At 39.3% G+C, this 12,910-nt stretch overlaps 1 protein-coding gene and 1 pseudogene across 3 annotated transcripts in view; both read left to right on the top strand.

Annotated features, from left to right (window-relative positions):
* The first annotated feature begins 998 nt into the window (after positions 1-998).
* SPG11 (SPG11 vesicle trafficking associated, spatacsin) overlaps positions 999-12,910 on the top strand; it is a 96,420-nt gene continuing 84,508 nt past the window's right edge. For 2 of the 3 annotated variants that reach the window (XR_012478136.1, XM_074235291.1), the window contains exons 1-5: positions 999-1,268; positions 3,456-3,640; positions 4,922-5,149; positions 5,638-5,839; positions 12,301-12,438. Coding sequence is in view for 2 of the 3 variants with exons in the window: in XM_074235291.1 (XP_074091392.1) it covers positions 1,015-1,268; positions 3,456-3,640; positions 4,922-5,149; positions 5,638-5,839; positions 12,301-12,438 (1,007 nt within the window). In the remaining variant the exon portion in view is untranslated. Of the gene's footprint in view, positions 1,269-1,305; positions 2,107-3,455; positions 3,641-4,921; positions 5,150-5,637; positions 5,840-12,300; positions 12,439-12,910 lie in introns of those variants that run through there. The other variant, XM_074235292.1, reaches the window with a different exon arrangement.
* Positions 7,592-12,294, top strand: LOC141520490 (leptin receptor gene-related protein pseudogene; annotated as a pseudogene).

Genomic DNA, 12,910 nt, shown 5'->3' with positions numbered 1-12,910 from the left:
ATGATTTGTTTCTTCTTTCACAAGAGTAATATGAAACTGTTTAGTGTAATTACACAGGTAGAGCCTATATCCAGTATTTCTGTCAAACATCCAAATGATTTGATTCTTCTTTCACAAGATTAATATGAAACTGTGTTTAGTGTAATTACACAGGTAGAGCCTATATCCAGTATTTTTGCTAAGAAACGTCCAAATGATTTGATGCTTATTTCACAAGATTAATATGAAACTTTTAGCCTAATTACACAGGTAGAGCCTATATCCAGTATTTCTGTCAAGAAAAGTCCAAATAATTTGGTGCTTCTTTCACAAGATCAACATGAAACTGTGTTTAGTGTAACTACACAAGTAAAGCCTATATTAATTGCTTTCTATCACAGGGAGAGAAGGGAGAGAGAAAAATGTAAAACTTAAACTAAAAAATGGTGTAAACTATTGTTGGAAAAACAAGTGCAATTTTTTAAAAAAAGTCTAAATGCGGTCGTGAAGAGTCGGACACGACAGACAATCTGAAAAAAAAAATTACAATGTTTCTGATTTGATCTAATCACCAGGAACCGAACTCTTATCCTCATTCTTCAAATTAAGAAATTGAGACTTAAGAGACTAAAACGAGTCGCTCTTTAGTGAGGATCACACAGCTAGTAAATGTCCAAGGCAGGATTTGAAAAGTCCAAACGTCCAGGTCCCTGGGCTTCCTAAGCTGATGTCGTTGGTGCCCGTCACCACGACCTGTGACCTGCAGGGCGTCACCATAACCTGTGACCTGCAGGGTGGACGCTCCGTATACAGGAAGTAGCATTCACAGAGAGGCCGGGAGCTCTGGGCAGCGTCACGTGGACGACTTAGCTCGGGTTCCGGGAAAACTCCAATTTTTTTTAAAAAAGGAGGGAGGGAGGGGGTGGACCTACTGTCGCGCTACTGCGCATGCTCGCCTCGCCTAGGCTGGCGGTGCCGATTGGCCGGGCGGAGCTCAGCTGACTGACGGGAGCGTCCGGGGATTTCCTTAGCAAGATGGCGGCGCAAGAGGAAGCCGGAAGTGGATGCGGTAGTGGCGCTCCCGCGAGCGGAGCGATGGAGAGGGCGCTACCTGTGTTGTTGGTGCCCGTTCCCGCCGAGGCCAGAGCCAGACTGGGGCCCCGGGCCCGGCTCCACCGGGACCAGGAGGCGCTGGGCAGCCTCACGGCCGCGGGCAACCTCCAGCTTCTGTCGCTAGCCCCCGGAGCCCGGGGTGGGAGCGGCTGCCGCCTCGCGGGCCCCTTCCGGCAGTAAGTTGGGGACCCCAGGCCCGTCTCCGGACCTCTCTCTTAGACCCTGGCTGGAGCCTCCCCCCCAGGCTAAGCCCTTTGAGGGTAGGACGGGCCCGCAGCAGCGCCCACTCCCTTCCGGGCGCCCCAGTTCAAGGCAGGAGCACGTGCTCAGGGCGAAGTGGGGGCCCCTCCCCGGCCACACCCCGTCTAAAGCCGGTTCTCCTTCGGGGGAGTGGGTTCTACTGGAGCTTTTTTTTAATGGTTTCGGAGAGTCTTGCTTTTCCTTGCCCTTCCGAACCCCGGGAACATGCCCAGGTTTAATTTTGGTCATCTAATCGACTTCAGAGCTAAAGTATCGAAGACACAGCTAGGAAAGCGGGCCCGCCCTCCAGGAGTTGATGTTTTTCTGGGGGAGCTTGGGCCTTCTCGTGCTCCAGAACCAGGATGCTCGCTCGTGGCGCCCCACTGTGAGATAAGAACATGAATAAAGTTTTACATACATGCAAAGTCATGTTTGCTATCTCTTCCCCCTCCCCCGTGTTAACCAGTATGTAGACGCTACTGAACTACCTGGCAATTCATTCACAAAAGAGGCATCGAGTTGGGCAGAGTCGTGAAGACGAGGCCCCCAATCTCACCTTTGAAACTGCTTTGTGAGTGCGCGGCCCGTTTATCACCTTTCCCAGATCTGCTGAGGGAAATCTGGTTTATGATCCAAATTTCTTTCCGGCCTTCTTTGAATTTGTTTTTGTACCCAGTCCTCTTTGGAGGACAGCAAAGAAACTGAAGACACAACACTTAACCATTTTGGAGCTTACAATTTAGCTGAAATGGAAATAATTAACTATCAAGCAAGGTACTTTATATAAACAGTGACGTAGCTGAAAACATCCTCTTAAAGTAGAAGGTCTAGAGAAGACAAATAAGAAGAGTGAACCACAAATGGATAGAGCACCAGCCCTGGAGTCAGGAGTACCTGAGTTCAAATCCAGCCTCGGACACTTAATAATTACCTAGCTGTGTGGCCTTGTGCACGCCACTTAACCCCATTGCCTTGCAAAAAAAAACCTTTAAAAAAAGTGAACAAGACTTGAGAATAATAAACCATTAATCCAAGTTAGCAACAAATATTTCACCAGTCTGTCATTATTCCACTCATCCACGTAGATTTAACCAGTATTGTTTTCACCCACCTAGATCATAATTCATCCCTATTTTATTTATTTTTTAGTTTTTGCAAGGCAAATGGGGTTAAGTGACTTACCCAAGGTCACACAGCTAGATAATTATTAAGTGTCCGAGGTCGGATTTGAACTCGGGTACTCCTGACTCCAGGGCCGGCCCACCTAGCCGCCCTTCATCTCTATTTTACATAGCCAATTGATCTAGGTTCCCATAGACCAAAATTCATCACTAGATGTCTAATCCACAATCTGTAGGTATCAGAGATTTTCTCATAGGATCATTCTTTTTGTTGTTGGACCTTCTGGAGCTTGTGAGCTTGGAGAGGAAGAAGTTAGAATAGTCATATAAAAATGTATATAGCTAAAAAAATTCTTAATGGAAAAACAAATGAACATTTTAAAAGTTTGAACCCAGTCTCTACATTCTTGCTGTGTTTTGGGGAATGTGCTATCTGACAAATGAAGATTAGGTTTATCTGTATGCTAGACTCATCTTTCATTGTTTACAGATGTTAGAACTTTTTATTATGCATTTATTTTTTTATGACATGGGTGCCATATAATTCATTATCTTGATCTCTCAAAGATGGTTAGTAGAATTAAAAAGTAGGAAGTTATTCTTCCTCTTTTCCCCAACCTTCCCCTTAATACTTTTTTTAAGAAAGATTTTATTTTGAGTTTTACAAAATTCCCCCCCATTCTTGCCTCCCCCCCCCCCCCAGAGAAGGCATTCTGTTAGTCTTTACATTGGTTCCATGCTATGCATCGATCTCAGTTGAATGTGATGACAGAGAAATCATATCCTTAAGGTAGAAAAATAAAGTATGAAATAGTAAAATTACATAATAATATAACTTTTTCTAATTTGGTGATAATAATCTTTGGTCTTTGTTCAAAGTTCATAATTCTTTCTCTGGATACAGATGGTTCTCCATTGCAGATAGCCCAAAATTGTCCCTGGTTAACACTGTTGTTTTAATAGGTTCATTAAATAAACTCAGCATGTTATAATTTTCTTTAGCTTTGTTTGGGAGAATTCCCAAACCAGTGACCCACCAACAGACACAACTAAACTTCTGACTCTCAGTGATAATAATGAACTGTGTGTCCATGAGTTCAAGATGAAGAATGGAAAATGTGATGTCACCACATTATGTAGCTGCAATGGGGAGACATTAAAAAAGTTAATTGAAGACAAAAACATTAGTAAGTATGTACTGACTCTATCAATGCATATGTAAGTTTATGAAAATGACCATCCTATTTCATACTTTACAGTTATAGGTATGCTCCCTGCTTCCAGCAAGTGGGATTGGGACCAGTGGGAGAGACTATTTGAGACTGACCTTGATCCAGGCATTTTTGATGTAATGGCAAGAGTGCTAAATTTCATTGAATGCGACCTGAGTTTGAATCATCGCATTTTTATGTATGTGACCACAACAAGTTATATGATGTCACTGAGGTTCATTTTCCTCATTAAAAAAATGGAGTTAATGATATTTATACTACCCACCACATGGGGTTTTTGTGATGAAAGCGTTTTGTAAACTTGAAAGTATTCTTGTTACAACATACTAAGAACAAGGAGAATTTCAACCCAAGTCCTCTTACTCCATATACTCTTTCCATTGCACTACCTTGCCTTTAGGTTCAGCTCTTAATTCTGCTACTTACTGTCTGTGTGATCTTCGACAAATCACTTATTTTTTTTTCAGGCCTCTGTTTCCTCACATGTAATACTTCATCTGATATTTAAATTTATGATCTATAGAGAAATTGAGACATTTTATAGACAGAAAGACTAATAAATGAAGACAACCAGTAGATAAGTGTACATACATACATTTACATTGCAAGTCTCTAAAATTCTTTCCAACTCTAAAACAAAGTCTATGAAGCTGTAATTGCTTCTATGTTGCTACAGGAGTGAATAGCCCCTATTGCCTTACTATTAAATTCTAGTCACAAGCAAGGGGAAGAGCATTTTGTTATTCCTTGTTATCTTCTCCAAATACATGAACAGTGAGGGACAGTAATGATGATAGTGACCAAATGTGGAACATTGATATAATAATGATGATGTTGATGATGAACATTTGATATGACACTTTACAATTTTACAAAGCATTTTACATATCTCATTTGAGTCAAACATCAACCCTGTGAGGTAGGTGCTATTACTCTTATCCTCATTTTGCAGAACCTGAGGGAGGCTAGATAACTTACCCAAGGTCATGTAGCTTGCAAATGTCTGATGAGGGTTCAAACTCAAGGGTTCCTAACTGCAAGTCTAGCACTCAGTCCTCTGTCAAATTGGCATGATGGAACTAATACATTTAATTTGTCTCAAATGAGTGAAATGAATCAAACTTCTGACAGTTTCATTGTCATGAAATTTGTTTTGTTTTTGCCTTTTTTCCCCACAAATCAAAATGTTACTAAGTTTATAGATTGAGTTTGAATTGATAACTTTATGTTTTTCAGGAATTTCTTCTTTATCATGCCTAAGAATTCTGTCATTTCAAAATACCTCATCGTTGCTGCTCATCAACAAATGTATTGTCCTACATGTTGCATTTCCTGGGAAAGATGCTGAGGTTGAAAGCTTCAACTGCTTCACTCTGGCCTTACCACCACAGACTTTAGAAAAAATAACTGATTCACAGCTTTGCAGAGGGTTTCTTTTTGTTTTGGATAGTTCTGGCTGGATCTGTATCCTTGTTATTGGAAATAGCCTTTGAATAGTAAGGAAAGAGGTTCTATTAAGCGTTTGAGATTGTAGCAGGAATACTCTCTACAGCAGATCTGTAGGCTATTAGCAAAACTATATTGAAATTTCAATACAATGGTAATCTTTCTGCCTGCATAAATTTGTAATTGATTTTCTGAATTTTGAAAATGATTTTTATGCTTTAGTTATACTTGTTTGTAGCCAAACTGATTTCTAAAAGATCCTACAAAATACTGGGTTAACCTTATTATTAGATAGTTGAGTATTAGTGGAGAATCTCACCAATAATGTCAGATTTCTTACTGGCTTCTATCTCCATGTCACTATAATGTTCATCTCAGTTTACACTTTTTTTTATGCTATGATCACTGAAAATCATTTTTGGAGAACAGAATCTCTTCATCCTGTCTTTTGTTTTGAATGGCTATTTAGATTTAAAGCAAATAATTTCTTTAACTCAGACCCAAAGACATTTTTGATGCTGTAGATGGCACATATCTTGCTCACGTGGATCTAACCTTTCAGCAGACTGGTTTGTGTGACAAGGAGCAACAGCAGCCAGCCAACATATCTTTATTTACTACCTTGAAGGTGTCTCAGGAGCTCGATGTGGTTGTGGTTACCAGCTGCTCCAGTTCTGCAGTTGCTATTGACTTAAATGTCTATTTCAGGTAGGTGGGTTAAGATTTCCTGCATATGCTGTAGCACTGATTGATTTGATTTAATTTAGCTTCAGCACATCTGGGCTCTTCAATGTGTGCACTTCTCCCCCCTAGTGCATTTTGCAGATCCTCAGTGACTTTTTATCCTTTGAGACCCTTAAATCATGCCTTTTGGTAAATCTTTAGTAAAATATCTTCACTGTTATAGATGCCTTCAGCAGGGTCTTTTAAGATTTTGTGAAACACCAGGGTTTCTCTTGGGCTGTTCCTTACTCCTGATATTTGATTGGGTTGCCTTCTTTTCTGGTTATAAATGCAAATAATCCAGACCTATACATTGCTCAGATTTCCCAATCTTTTCTGAAAATAGGTAATTGCAGTCATGGATTAATTCAGTTGAGAGAACAATACTGATTTTTTTTTCTCTTAACAACTTACCTATTTCATTGCATCACTTAATGTACCAGTTCCTGCAGTAGTGCAATATTGTGTTTGTGATGTATGAATTTGGATCAAGATTTTGATTCTCATCTCTTTTTTAATTTGGAGGGTTTGGTTTATTTTAACTGCTTCCTCTGGCCTTTCACAAAGGTAAAAGGAGAGAGGGAAAAAAGTGAGGAGATGACAGGTGTTGACTTGTTAAATTTGCAGTTACTACTGCTCTTAGTGCAGTGATGAAACCATGTGAGAGCTAAACTTAGCAATAACTCCTATTGATGGTCCCAGATATGTTTTTTGAAAGGCCCAGATTTGTGGCAGGTTAAAAGAGTGAGCAAATTCTTATGTCATTAGTTGGGAGCTTCCCTTTCTCTCATTCTTTTTCTCTTATATCTCCCTTCCTGTTACTCCTAATATCATCTCCCAGTCTTTGACAAAGAGACCCTGTATCTGTACCATTGAACTTTTCCTTTCCAAAGATTGCTCTTCTAACATCTCCTCTCTACTAGTTCCTTTCTTCCTTGTTTACAGGCATACCTAATCTTATTCTGGGGGAAAAAAACTTATCCCCACTATTTATCAGTCAGATGAGAAGACTGTACTGAGTACTGAGCTGTGCACAGTTTAAAGTTTTTTATAAATGCTGACTATTATCATTATCTATTTTCATCTTATATCTTTACCTCTTGAAAGTCCTTGAAAAAAGCCACCTGTGCTTGGTGCCTCTACTTCTTCTCCTTTCACTTTTTTCTAAAGTATCTACAATCTAACTTTCAGACTTATTATTCAACTGAAACTACTTTCTTCAAAGTTATTAATGACTTGAGCGGCTAGGTGGCGTAGTAGATAAAGCACCGGCCTTGGAGTCAGGAGTACCTGGGTTCAAATCTGGTCTCAGACACTTAATAATTACCTAGCTGTGTGGCCTTGGGCAAGCCACTTAACCCCATTGCCTTGAAAAATCTAAAACAAAACAAAAAAAAAAAAAAAAAAGTTATTAGTGACTTGTTAATTACAAAGTTTAATGGTCCCTCCTCAAACTTATTCCTTCTTGACCCTCTTCAGCATCTGGCAGTCTTGATCACCTTCTCCTAGATGCTTGTTTTTCATATATTTTTATGGTGCTTTTGTGCCTCTCACCCAACCTCCAGGTCACTTTCTCTTTGAGACTTTAGCAGCTTTCATGGGCTCAATTATTATCTCTACACAGATGATACGTTGATCTAAAAATGGCCAGCCCTAGTTTCTCTATGAGCACCAATACCACATCTCCAACTGTATACTGGAAATTTTGTGAACAATAGTAGGTAGTTCAAATTAACCATGTCTAAGAACTATGAATGTAGGATTCTTGCTGTCAAGGACAGTCTCACTTTTGTTTTTGTGTCCCCAGCACCTAGAATGGTACCTGGAGTTATGACACATCAGAGGAATGGTTCAAACTATTGAGTTCATAGATGTTTGAGAATATTGAAGTGTGTGTGTGTGTGTGTGTGTGTGTGTGTGTGTGTGTGTGTGTGTTTGGAAACTTTGGATTATGAAGTTAAACTTTTAGGACTGTTGAGCATTTAAAATATGATCAGGCGGGAGGCGGCAGGAGGCCCGGGCCTCCCCCGGGTGCCCGGATCTTGGGGGAGGGGTCCCGATGAGGCGGGGGGGGGGGGGAGGCTCCAGCACTGACCCCAGGCCTGGCGGAGGCTTCAGGACCCCGGCCAGCTCTTGTCCTTTTGTCCTTCAGTGGAGTGGTGGGACTGACTTTCCTTATGCTGGGATGTGCCCTGGAGGACTATGGAGTATACTGGCCTCTATTTGTATTGATGTTTCACGTGATCTCCCCCATCCCTTACTTCATTGCCAAGAGAGTCACAGATGACTCGGATGCTTCTAGCAGTGCCTGTCAGAAACTGGTGTACTTTTTCACAACGGGGATTGTTGTGTCTGCCTTTGGACTTCCCATCATTCTTGCAAGAGTTTCTGTGATCAAATGGGGAGTTTGCGGCCTGGTGTTGGCGGGCAACACGGTCATTTTTCTCACCATTCAAGGCTTCTTCTTTGTATTTGGGAGAGGGGATGATTTCAGTTGGTAGCGGTAGGATGTCAGAGGGCTGCTGCTTTGGATTCAGTTCTGGATCACGCATACTCTAGGAGTTTCTCTCAGTAGAAGCATATGGGGTGATGTCATATCAGCCTCCCACATTTTCATATGCCATTTTTATATCTGTGTAATACACTATATTAAAGGAAAATACCAGCCATGTGAAGCAAAATAGTTCTATTACCAGCAGATAATTCTTTCACAATATTCATTTGTTATGAGTTATAATATTTAGCTTTTGTTTCTACTCATTTTCCAAGCTAGGTATTGTGTGTGTGTGTGTGTGTGTGTGTGTGTGTGTGTGTATGTGTGGTTTTTAAAATTATTTAAGACAACTGCATAATCCTTTATTGCTCACCAGTGCCTAGGGTTGAGCCTAAGACAGTGGGAAGCTACTTGGGAGCACCATTCTGAGGGAATGGCACTGCCGGCTGCCAGTAGCCAGCACAACCCCTTTGCCACATAGTAGGTGATTGATAAGAATTAATTGCATAGAAAGGAAGTGAATTGCTAAAGTCCCTTGTCCATCCAGCTGTGAAATAGGGAAGTGGCAAATTCTTTAGAGCAGGGGCATGCAACCTGTGACCTCAAGTATCTGAGGAGAGATTTCTGGGCATCTGAGGATTTAGATGAGAAAAAAAGTTAGGTCTTTATTCTCAGAAAACTTTGGTTTCCTTTGTAATTCTATATATTTTATTTGATTCTGGGAAAGGGTCCTGAGGTTTCACCAAATTAGAGAGGGAGGGATCCATGACAACCAAGGTTGAGATCCATCCCCTGCTTTGGAAGGACAGTAGAGTACAGTGGAGAATGGGTCAGCCTTGGTTGTGAGCAAGGCCTCCTTCTTCTAGAACTTGTGCAAATCACTTCATTTCTTGCTCTCTTAAAAACAATTTGAAGGTAGATTGAAGATTTGCATCAGAAGAAAATTCCATGGAGCTTTTACAGGATGAGATCAAAGGTGTGGGACTTCCCCTTCAAAATTATTTAAAAGGATTGCATTGGGAAGCTGTGGGTTCTAGTTTAACTTAAACTCTTTGTACCTCAGTTGGCTTCTCTGTAAAATGAGGTTAATGCTCCCAGAGCAGTTTGAAGGCAGAGGGCTAGGCCGTATGCTTCTCTTGGGGTCCCTTTGACTTCTAAGTTTTGTGATAATTTTTTTTATACTGCATTGTTACTCTTAGTAAATAGAAAATGACCTCTCCTCCTTCTCTGTCAGTCATTAGACCTGGGTTCTAATACCAGTTGTTATTTACTTCTTGTAGGACCTTATGCAAGTCACTCCTTTTCCCCTATGCCTCAGTTTTCTTATCTATAAAATAAAGATGTCAGACTATATGACCTCAAAACCCTCATCCAAGCTATTGGTCTATAATCTCTAATTTAGGAACATTGATCATTCTATCACAGGCAGGAATAGATTTGAGGATACAGATCAGAGTCCCCAAGGATCATCACTGGGCTGAGTAGAAGCAGGCTAGGGTGAGTGCTGGTGTGAGAGGATGACTCTTTTCTTTTCCTAGCTATCACTATGCCTTTGGGTTTTTTGTTCTCCCTTATTAGCAGGGTCATTGGGCAGAATTGAGCAGGGATTCACATACACTACAGTTCTTCCTTTTGGGTCCATTTTCTTCTGACATTCTCTTTGATCTCCCTATTATCAGGGTCATTGGGCAGAGTTGTGCAGGGATTCTTTTTTTCTACAATTTTTCCTTTTGCGTTTCCTTTCCTCTTTTGAGTTATTCCTTCATACCTTTGTCCCCTTCTCCAGTGAAACAATGAGTTCATCATGAGGAAGGTCTGAGTTAGGGTGGACCAGCTGCTTCTTCATTTCATAGACATGCCTGTGTAATTAGATGACCTATGTATTTTATAAAATCTGTAAAACTGACACCTTTATCAATTCCTGTAAAATGCAGTATATTTGATATAATCAACTGACTTTTCTGCCTTATATTTTACTTTTTATGTATGTCATTTTAAGTGGAATATAACTATTTAAAAAATTTTTTTAAATAAATAAATAAATATGATCAGTTCTTCTGTAAGATGGGCAGGGTAAGAAAACCCTGACCCAGTTAAAATTAGTTTCTTTTCCCCTTGTAGCTTACTTTTATTATATGGACTATTTATTTTTTGTTTGATTTTTATGGGCATTGGGGCTAAGGGACTTGCCCAAGGACACATAGCTAGTAAATATCAAGTGTCACAGGCTGGATTTGAACTCATGACCTCCTAACTCCAGGGCTGGTGCTCTATCCACTGTGCCACCTAGCTGCCCCTTTGTAGCTTATTCTTAAAACCTGAGTGTCTTTTTGTGTTTATCAGAGATTCAAAGAAATTCATTTCCATGTGGCTATTAGAATTTTTAAAATCATTAACATTTCCACTGATTTTGAATGGATTTTAAATGTTCTGCATCTAGACAGGGTTAATATGCATATCTGTAGATGGTACACCTCTCTACAGGGAAGTCAGTTTCTGATATGCTTAGTCTAGTCTAGTCTGAGTCATCCATGGGAAATATGACTTGGGAAGCAAATCATGTTTGTAGGGAGAGCAGATAAACTGAATTCTATTGAATTAGCCTTTTAATTGCTTCAACAAATGGATTAAAAAAAGACTTAAATGAGGACATGGGCATGTTATTTGTTGTTCTTCCCTGTTTCATTTTCACATGGTTGAAGGCTGGATGGGACCTTAATGACCTTGTCCAATCCCCTCATTTTACAAATGAGGAAACAAAGCCTTGAGAAGATAATTGTCTTAGCAGAAGTCACTGAGCTGTTGAGTAGCAGAGCCAGTCCTGGAACCCAGGTATTCCTAGTCCAGTGCCCTTTCTTTTATACCATTCTGCCTCACTCTTTAGTTGTGTGCAAAATGCTGTCTCTTCACAGATGTGTATGACTTGAAGTCAACTAGCACATTGCTTTTTTTAATTGCACAGAAGTCTAAATATATAATGTAAAAACTGTGTTAAATACTGTTTTGCTTATGTTCCCTTGCCTGTTATACCGTCTAATTGCTACATTGTCTGTCCAGATCTTCTCCTTCAAACTCAGCTCAGTTTCCATTTGCTAAAATCTTCTCTGTATCTCTGAGGTCTCTTTCAGCTTGAAAATTTCAAAATATTCCATGAAATCTTAAACCATAAAACTTAGCATTCAATCATCTAGGTTTTCATATTGTTCTCTCATTTTTTCATGTGCTTTGGACTGATCTCATTTAGATTATAATAAGTCTCTTGAGATTATGTTTTATAGAGCCAGAACTAAGGATAGACAAAGTAAGCAGCTACAAGAAGGGGTTTGAGAGACAGTTATAAATTTATATGACTTTTTATAAATGCGTACATTTTTGATGCCAGAAGACTATCCATAGCATGTTGGTCTTTGTTTTGTGTTGTTGCGTGTGCTTAGCATAGACTCAAAGCCTTGGTAGATAGACAAGAAATGTAATAACTAGGCCAAATTCATCTTTTGCTATTTTTTACTACTACATTGCCAACAGCACCTTTAGTAAATATTGAATACATATGCTCAGTAGGTACTTACTCATTCATTGATCTCGAATGTGCTGACTCATAGTTTTTAAGGACTTTGGTTACACCTGTGGTTATGGGCCTTTATGCATTTGAACTGAATTGTCCACATAAATCATAGCCTTCATTGCCTTTGTGAAATTAAACTAATGTTGGTGATATTATGATTCAAATTGTTGGCATGAAGCTGTATTTTTCTAAGAAATCAAACTTTGACTTTCTTAGAATAGTGCTGTAGCTACAGGACTCTGTAGGATCAGATGATTTACCATTTTTATGGAAATAATGGTAGCCTGACTGTGCAAATGGAAAACAAATGAAAGAAAATTTAGCATTACATTTAATGTAAGCATTATCACTTATATGAAACAACTTTTGCTTTGTTTTAAAACGTAGGCAATATCCAGAACATATACTACGTGAAAGAAAACTAGAAAATCTTGCCATCAAAGGAATTGAAGGAGTGGATGAAGATGACCCTGCCAACTCAGTTTACAACATGAAACTGACCAAGTTTTCATTCCAGGTTGATAGGTATGTAGGGAAATTTGTTTTTAATTCATATTTTGTTTTGACATAATCTAAATTTCCTGTTGTTTCTTTCCCTCTCTCTGTCCTAGAGAACTACCTCAGATAATAAAGAAATTTTTAAAAGAAAAAATAAAAATGAAGAAGAAAAATGAAATAATCAAATCCAATTAATACATTGAAAAACTAAAAATATATGCAGTGTGGTATAGGAACTTCAAAAAATTTTTGTTGTTCTATTACCTTCTTTAACCTGGAAAAGAAGAGACTTAGGGAATATGTGACATCTGTCTTTAGGCTCTCATGAAAAAAGAATTGTTTTTCTTAGCTCTAGAGACCAGTAGAAGGTCCAAATCAATCAACAAGTATTTATTAAGCACTTAATATTCTTAACCCCAAAGACATAAGCACAAAGTATGACAAACATATTTTGACTCTAAGTAAACTTCCTAATCACTTAGAATTATGCACAGGTGAA

The sequence above is a fragment of the Macrotis lagotis genome, chromosome 4 (assembly GCF_037893015.1).
Source record: "Macrotis lagotis isolate mMagLag1 chromosome 4, bilby.v1.9.chrom.fasta, whole genome shotgun sequence".
Taxonomy (NCBI): Eukaryota; Metazoa; Chordata; class Mammalia; order Peramelemorphia; family Peramelidae; genus Macrotis; species Macrotis lagotis.
This window is presented reverse-complemented; position numbering and strand designations above follow the sequence as displayed.